Source organism: Camelus ferus, chromosome 12 (genome assembly GCF_009834535.1).
Source record: "Camelus ferus isolate YT-003-E chromosome 12, BCGSAC_Cfer_1.0, whole genome shotgun sequence".
In the NCBI taxonomy this organism is placed as follows: Eukaryota; Metazoa; Chordata; class Mammalia; order Artiodactyla; family Camelidae; genus Camelus; species Camelus ferus.
The window spans coordinates 33,623,525-33,632,632 of NC_045707.1; the positions used below are offsets into that span (position 1 = coordinate 33,623,525).

The window sequence follows — 9,108 nt, forward strand, 5'->3', positions numbered from 1 at the left end:
ATCTGCTGTGGGCCTACTAGTGTGGGGACAGCAGGAACTTCTGGGACTTCCATGAAATCGAGTACTTGTTCCAGATTAAGAATATCTTGTTCTTATCCTGCAGCTATTACCACGTTTAATAACAATGTGTGGTGCTGCAAATATCCCACGTGGCATTTTGGATGGGTAGACCTACTGTTAGAAGCTTCAGTTTCAGGGGAAAAAAAGCAAGCTCGGAACAGCCCTAAGTGGAAAAGTTGGTGACTTTCTCACGGGTCCACCCACTTCTTTTATCAGTATCCATCTGCCCTCTTACGACAAGCTGCTGGTCTTCATCTCAGCTACCAGTACTGAGCACTCCCATGTGCCAGGCTGTCTACATGCCCCCGTATCAGTTCTGTGAGTTCTGTTGTTTTCTTCATGTCCTGTGTGAGGAAAGACGACATTGAGGTTTGCAGGATGAAGCAACTGATGGGCCAGGAAAAGGCAGAGCTGGGACTCACCCCAGGTATGTGCCCTGTGAAAAGCTTATCCCTTCCTGTCCCTGCTGAGACCGCCCTTCGAAGATTAAAGGAGCCGCTGCTTACTCTCAGCAAAGATGTCAAGTGATTATGGCGGCTTCTGTGTGCCAAGGAGCAAAAACCGGACTTCGAGCACTTTGCCTTTGCCTCTGCGGGTTATTTGTATTTTAAAAAAGACTCAAAGATAAAACAGCTGTAGGGCTGGAACAATGGAATAGGGTCATCAGGAAGGCAGAGGCTACCAAAAATTCCTCAGATAATTGCAGGTTAGCGGCTCTAAGCGGAGCATTCCACAACACAGCCCTGTGCACATAACAGACAATTGTTAGCTGATTAAAACTCAGTTAATGTCCTCATTACAAGTAAGAAGAATGCAAGGAAAGCGGCGTGCTTTAACTTTCATTTCTCCTGTTGACAAAGCATCAGCTTTATCCATCACCTCCTTACACGTGCCTGTAAATTGGAAATGCCTGCTGTTCCTAGGTCAGGTTTTTGTTATAGGTTGCATACAATACTTGGATTTATATTTTAAGAAAGGTGAGGAAATGTCCTGAAAAAAGTTCATGGAAAATTTAGGTAATGGCTTTGTTTGGAACTAATCAGGTATGAAGGTGAGCTTATCCTGTTGCTTTTCACAGAGGTGCCTCTATGATGTTTGTGTCTTGTTTGTCCTTGATCACAATTTCAGTGCAAACATACTTCTGGATGATCAGTTTCAACCCAAACTAACTGATTTTGCCATGGCACACTTCCGACCCCACCTGGAACATCAGAGCTCTACCATAAGCATGACCAGCAGTAGCAGTAAACATCTGTGGTACATGCCAGAAGAGTACATCAGGCAGGGCAAACTTTCCGTTAAAACCGACGTCTACAGCTTTGGAATTGTGAGTACCAACTACCAGTTAACAAAGGAGGGGGGCTGATTGCCAGGAAAGCTCTAAATTCTAAGAATGATTTTAAAGGCTTTAACTTTTAGACCTATTAATTTCTGGTTGCTCATTGTCTTACACGTTAATTTTGTGTAATCAGTCAAGTAATAAAATATAACATCATTAATTAGAGTGAACTAAATTCATTATTGAAGTTAATAGTCATAACTAATTATGTGTATGTATTTAAGATTTTAGTAATATTTGTAATAATGTAATCATTTTGTGTGTATAATATTAATGGCATTGGGCTGACTTTCTCTATGTCCTTTGTAGGTAATAATGGAAGTTCTGACGGGTTGTAAAGTGGTGTTAGATGACCCAAAGCACGTCCAGCTGGTAAGAACTGTCTCCATTTCTGCCCCTGTCTCTTAGTCACTTATCTGTTAGATTCTGAGTTCTAAATAATGAGGTGGTTTTCCTCTCTTCCTAGAGGGATCTCCTTATAGAATTGATGGAGAAGAGAGGCCTCGATTCCTGTATCTCATTTCTGGATAAGAGAGTGCATCCCTGTCCTCAGAATTTTTCCACCAAGCTGTTCTCCTTGGCAGGCCAGTGTGCTGCGACACGGGCAAAGCTAAGACCGTCGATGGATGAAGTGCGTATACAAGTGGCTTTATTAAAAACTGACTCCATGGAACCATGGAAAATCTAAATTGGATAAATTACGTATCTAAATGAAATCTTTGCCAGTGAGACAAGTCTAGCCCCTAACGGAGAATTCTCAAATAACAGCTTTTCCAGGTCAAAAAGCCACATCGTTTGGTACTCTGGTAGAGGGGATTATTGGGTGGAACCAGGGCAGCCACAGAAAATTTAATGAAAAGATGTGAGTAACTTGGAGAGAGTATTTTATTCAACATTCATTATGAGATCTGGCATGTTAAAAATGCAGCATGTATTTCCCTTATTGATTTTTTTAAAATTTTACTCATTTGTCCATCAGTTTAATTATCTATTCATTTATTTGCTTATCATAAACAAATATTTATTAGTGTACCTCCAGTCCTCCACATAATAAGGTTGAAGTAAAAAATGGTAAGAGATTCATCCAAGGTCACAAAGTAGTTGGTGGCAAATCTAGGCCTAAAGTCAGGTCTCCTGATAGTTAATTCAGTGCGGTTTCTTTTCTACTTTGCTTCAAGTCACTGAATTTGCTTATTAACATAAAGAAGTTTAGCTAATCCTTAATTCCTTCTCATTCTGAATTCTATGGTTAAATTTATTTCATGAGAATAAGAGAATATTCCTTAATGGTAGACAGGAAAAAAAAAAGGTAAAAGGAAAGATGATTCAAGCTTCACTCCATGTTTATTTGCTTCTTGGTTAATTAGGTCCTAACTATTCTTGAAAGTACTCAAGCCAGCTTGTATTTTGCGGAAGATCCTCCCACGTCCCTGAAGTCCTTCAGGAGCCCTTCTCCTCTGTTCTTTGACAATGTACCGAGTATTCCAGTGGAAGATGATGAAAGCCAGAATAATCAACTGCTGCCTCATGGTAAAGATTCAAGGGAAGATGAAGAGACTCAGAAAACTCCCTTTGAATGCAGCCAGTCTGAGGTTACATTTCTGGGCTTTGACAGGAAGACAGGGAGTAGGAGAAATGAGGACGTTTGCCACATGCCCAGTTCTCCTTGTGGAGAAGGCTGGTCTCCAAAGCATGCAGCTCCAGGCCAGGACTCGGGGGCTCCTGGGGTGATTCTGGACCCTTCTGCAGAAGCTCCAGGCCAGCCCCACCAGAGCAGGCCAGTGGAGACAAGCTGTTCTTGCAGACTTTCCTGGAATGAGTGTGAACAGTACAAAAAAGAATCAGTTTCACCAAGAGATAAAGAAGAAAGCGAGGATCGCTGAGGCGCCTAAGTACAGGTCTCATCTTGGGAAGACACTGTCTTCATAAGTCATGCCAAGAGGGTGACTGATGGTGAGTTTGGGTAATGCAGATTAACAGTCTCAACAATTCCATTCCATCCCTTCCTTTCCAACTCACAGAAAAGAGTGGCTTAAAACTTTGTTTTAGCGGGATCACTGCCTCACGATCACACGTGGGGTAAATTAGAACCATCCAAAATTACATAAGATCATGGACGCTGACTTCAGACAATCAACACAATGAAAATTTACCAGAAAGGAACTGTTTTCCAACATCTTCTCCATCAACATCCATGTAAGTCCTGGAGCCTCCAGTCTGCTAAGTACGTTCAGTTCCGTTGGGTTCCATTGCTTTGGTTTAGCTTGCTTGCAGAGGTTGTGGGAAATGTCTTATCTGTAAATGTTAATAGATGCCTTTTTAAAGAGTTGCCATTTTGCTTATTTTGATTGACTTTGAGGATATTTCTGTTCATCCCTATTAAGTCAGCCTGCCTGAACATGAGCTGGGGTTACCCTTGGCCAAGACATGCCCAAGATCTGTATTTTTGTATTTAAACTCTTAGGATAGTTTATCTCATATAATGTAGTTGTTGACTATTATTACAATTTTTTTTACATACTTAGATGCTATTATATCCTGAGTAGAATGTATGAAATACATTGGTTTTAAAACCAAGTAATTTTTGTTCCTAATGGCTGGTCATAAAGGCCTAGGTCAGCTTTTTGTTTAATTCTGTACCGTCTAATTCTGTGCCTTTATTCCTGCTGTGTACTAGATCTCCCCCTTTTGCACCCGTACTAAATCTTGCGGGGCCCACCACAACTACCATCCTCCAGGAAGCTCTCCTAATCTCTCCAGCTAACATTACTCACTTTAATCAGCATTTCCATAGCAATTTCTTTGTCTTTCTGTTTTATACTTGTCACTTTCTGAATTATATCAAAGTTGCCTATGTTATCTGTCTTACTAGATTGTCAGCTCCCTGTATTAGTTTCCTATTGTTGCTGTAACAAATTAGCACACATTTAGTGAGTTAAAACAATAAATTAACTCATGTTACCGTCCTGGAGGTCAGAAGTCCTCGGCATTCCTTCTGGAGGCTCTAGGGGAGAATTTGTTCCCTTGCCTTTTCTAGTTTCTAGAGGCTGTCTGCATTCTTTGGTTCATGGCTTCTTCCTTTACCCTTAAAGCCAACAACATAACATCTTTAAATCTAGATCTCTCTCTTTCTCTCTCTCTGAACTCTTCTTCATCACTTCTTTCTCTTCCTTTGGCTTCCAAAGAATCGTTGTAATTGCTTTGGTCCCACTCAGATAATCCAGGAAAATCTCTGCATCTTAAGATCCTTAATTTAATCACATCTGCAGTATCCCTTTTCTCCTATAAAGTCATATATTCACTAGTTTCTGGGATCAGGACATGGACATCTATGGGGAGCCATTACTCTGTCTCATTCTTTGAGTGTGTAGGGTCCATCTCTTCAGGGCCTAGCATGTTATCATATATAGAGCAGGTGTTTCCTTATAAGTTAAATTGAGTTACATTATCTCTATGAACCCACATAATCAAAAATTCAGCTACAGTAAACATTCCTGAGTAAATTAACAAAGTAGGGACAATGACTGTCTTTATGTTGATGGACAGAAGTACTCCACAAAAACCATTCCCAGAGGATTTACAGTGTCTCCCTCTCCAGGGTGTTTATAATAAAAGGGCAGACCTCTAGTTTTCTGTGCATCAAAGGAATAGGCCTATACCTTTTTTTTTTTTTTTTCTGGTGAGTCAGTATGGTTGGGTTAATCACAATCAGATTGGGGTCCAGATTCAAAAACAATTAATCTAAGAAGGAAGTCATCAGAAATCCGGGTCAGGTTACAGACCAAAGTCAGAAACATGGAGCTACGATTCTGGGAAAAAGGATCTTATGGCAGGAAGTAAGGTTCAAAACACAATAAATAATCTGATTGACAGGCCAAATAAAAACTCCAGGCAAGCAGTTGGGAGAGGCCCAGCCTGAGGGCTGGTCTGGGGGGGGCCTGGCTGCCCATTGCTGTCTTTCCCATCTGATCATGAAGTGTGTGTTCACAATGTTCCAAAACTACTGATGTGCGAAGACTATCGGGAGAAAGGGTTGCACTGAACTTCAAGTGATTTTACTCCTTGTGACCTGTCCTAGTTTGGCAACTCTTGATTATGCATGTTAATCAAAGGAAGCAGTAAAAGTCTTCAACATTTGGCTTTATATATCGCCAACCATTCTGAGGCCGATTTAGCTTATGGAATCTGAAAGTATTTCATCTGAATGGGGCAAATTAGCCTGAAATCGTGTGAAGTTCCACTAATATTGCAAACGAGGAAATCAAGGTAATCAAGAACTGACTCTGTTCAACTGTTCTTCACTTTGAATCTGGGTCGCCCAGTACCTCCAATGCAAGATCATTAAGACAGCTTTGATTGACGCCAGGCCCACACCATTATTCAGCACACGTGTAATCTGTTGGTATGATGTTGATTTGAACTTGCGTAGTTGACTTAAAGCAGTGTTTCTCAAACTCAACGTGCATCAAAATGATGTAGAAGGCTTGTTAAAAACACAGATCGCTAGCCCCCACCCTATTACTTAGGATTTTGCTTAGCATTGAGTAGAAGCCCTAGAAATATTATTCAGTGGTCTTTTTGACTAGATCACCTTGGTAGGGTGTGACTCTTCTGGACATCTTTAAGACAGAAGTCAGATTAGCTGGCAATAACCTGGTTAATGAGGTGGTTAGCAGATACCACTGTGGCTGGAAATTACCAGAATTTTCTATTGAGTGATCCAGTCCTCCTGACTACATCTAACTTCCAGTGCATTCATTACTAAATGTCATTTGAGAGGAGTTAAATCTTGTATACTGTCATGGGCAATAAGAGGATACCTCTGTGGCTTCAAGGTGTGAAGACAAAGGCACATGAAGAGACCAAGAATGAGCCCCCAGGTCCTTCCTCAGATTAGCAAACATGGATCAGTCAGCAACTTCACACATCTTCACCCTTATAACAGCGCGCCATGGGCATTCCCCCAGGCAGACCTTATTTACTTGACAGGTTTTTTTCCCCATTTTACAGTTCCCCAAAACATGGAGAAGGCGTTTTGTTGACTTGCAAATTAGGTATGGAATCAAGGAGAATGAGGGTCGGAGAAGTCGACTCTTATCCTGAGTCACACTGCTGATGCAGCAGGGCTCCTCACTGAAAACTCTTTACTTAAGCCCAGGAAATGTCTGTTCTGAAAAGGAGTAACTTAAAAAATTAAAAGTATCCCCTAGTTGAAAATGAAAACAGCTAATAAATACATGTGTGTGTTTATTATTTTTAAAATATTATTAACTTTGGCCTCCCAGATGGGCAAAGATTAAAGCCATTGGCAGGAATATAAGCAAATGGGCATTCTTATTTACTGCTGCAAATTCTTATGTACTGTTGGAGGAGTGGAAATTGGTACAGCCTTTCTAGAAGGCGATATATACCAAAACTTTAAATGGTGATACACTTTTACCCAGCAATTTGTTTAGGAATTTATCCTAATGAATAAAAATTTCACAAGTGTGTAAACATGAGGGCCAAGATGTACTTTTTAATGTTTATGATATTAAAATATTAGAAACAGCTTAAATATCCTCCAAAGAGGATGGGTTAAATAAATTATAGCCCAAATATACAATTGAGTCATATGCAACTGTCTAATTAAAAATTGTTTAGATCTGTGTTTATTGCTATAGAAAATTTGTCCCTGGAATATTATTGAATGAAAAAGCAGACTACAGAATAGCATGTTTAATATGGGCCCATTCGTAAGATTAGATATTTTTAAATAATATGTGTTTCATAGAGAGATCTTTGCTAAAAAGTTAATGATGGTTTCTGGGCTGTGATGTTTGCGTGATCGTTACTTTTTTTAGACTTTTATGTATTTGAAAATTTTATAATGAGCATGTATCACTGTTATTATCAAAAAACAAAGCTATTTTTATTTTGGAAAAAAAAATTCTCTACATTTCTACATTTGCCCAGCTCTTTGCTCAGCTGTGCCCATGGTAACAACTGGCAGCTGGTAATAATGCTTTTATTCCAATGCCCTTTATTATTTCTATCTCTAAGCTTAGTGACTGACGCCTTCACATAGATCTGTCTGCTGTATCCCCTGAGTAACGTATTTTGAGAGGGCTTATGAAAAAGCAGTCCAAGAGGCAAAAACCAGACAAGCTGAAATGCAAGAATGGAGATGAGATCACAGTACACAACTGAGAATATTTGTAATTAAGTATTAGTTGATTTTGGTAAAATCCTTAAAAGTTACCCTTAAGATCTGTACTTACAAACCAGTACTTCAAGAAGGAACTTATACTTAAAGATCTTTGGGGAGATGAATTTATCACCCTAAAGTATCCATACCCCAGACTTGTCCCCCACTATCCCTTTTTAGCCTACATAAAATTTTTTAACTTGCTGAATTTAGTAGACTCCGGTTACAGTTATCAATTGAAAGTAAAACTTGCAACAGTGCAAAGAAAGTGTGACTGAATACAGGGCTTTTCTCTAACAGGTAGAGATGGAGGCTATGTAACAATGCTAGTGGGATCCACAAGAATGCATTAATTATAAAGGGAAAAAGCAAAGTATACTCAGGGTAAAATTCTAATTCTAATGAGTTCTATTCGGAAGGACTGTTGCAGACATAACTAAGTTACAGAGTTTGTAAATACAAAAACACTAGGCAGATCCAGCTAAAAGATAAATGAGTGCTGGCTTCTTAAAAGCATAACACAGCCACAAAGTTGGTTCTTTTGATGCCAAATTAATGTGTTGGTGCAAACATTTTTATGTTTCCTAGAAGATAAATGCCAGGTAATACCAAAGTTACCATCATTGCAAAGATTTCAGCAAAACAGAAAGAAGGAATCCAGTCTATAAATACAGTGTAAAATGGAATCGTTCTGAACAGCATGTTGGAGTGAGGTATAAATGACTTCTGGTAGTCTTCTTAATCCTATTATTCACTAAATGATAATTTCATGTCATTTGAAAGTGTCCAGGTGAAGTATACTATACTTGTGGGACCGTGAAACACTGGATTTGTGATTTTTTTCTTTTATGTTTGTAACACAGGATTTTAAAAAAGAGCTGCAATGACTTCAGCCAAGGGCAAATATTCATCAATGACCTTTTATTGTTTCTATTTTATAAACCTGGAGGAAAATGTGTGCTTACCTTCCAGTCTGCTTACAAAGCCAAACATGCGTGTTTATATTAACTCACTGCCGGCAGCTCTAAGGCTAATGCTTGTGACAGGAGGCAGAGCAATCTCTGACATTTTCATTATGCATTTGTCTAGCAGTTTGAAGAGGGAGAAATAATTCATGTGATTACTAGTACTCTGTCTTGGGCATTCAAATGTATTTCCCTAATAAAAAAATTATCACCATATTTTAGAAGATGTAGTCTGACATGTCTTCATCTTTTCCCCCACCTCATATCCTGGCATCGTCGCCCCTGATTTCTGTAGTCATGTGAGTGAACCAAGTTGCATCACTGCATCACAGTTAAAAGATCTCATCAATTATAGTGAAACTATCCACCACTTCCCTTCACCCACTGTCCCCAAGGCCACACAAGTCTGACCCTGTCACACCTGAAACTGCTACACATCAGAAATCATAGGATGCTGTCCCTGACTTCATAAAAAATCCCATTATCTGATCTCTCCATTTCATCCTAGCCTACCTATGACCATCCTCTTCCTCTCCCATCTACTCCATTTGCTTTTT

General features: G+C 39.5%; 1 protein-coding gene across 2 annotated transcripts in view; it reads left to right on the forward strand.

Annotated features, from left to right (window-relative positions):
* IRAK3 (interleukin 1 receptor associated kinase 3) overlaps nt 1–8,770 on the forward strand; it is a 47,456-nt gene extending 38,686 nt beyond the window's left edge. For both annotated transcript variants that reach the window (XM_032493353.1, XM_032493354.1), the window contains exons 9-12: nt 1,189–1,387; nt 1,709–1,771; nt 1,866–2,030; nt 2,767–8,770. In XM_032493353.1, coding sequence (XP_032349244.1) covers nt 1,189–1,387; nt 1,709–1,771; nt 1,866–2,030; nt 2,767–3,282 — 943 coding nt within the window. In that variant the 3' untranslated portion in view covers nt 3,283–8,770. The remainder of the gene's footprint in view (nt 1–1,188; nt 1,388–1,708; nt 1,772–1,865; nt 2,031–2,766) is intronic.
* Nucleotides 8,771–9,108: the final 338 nt, after the last annotated feature.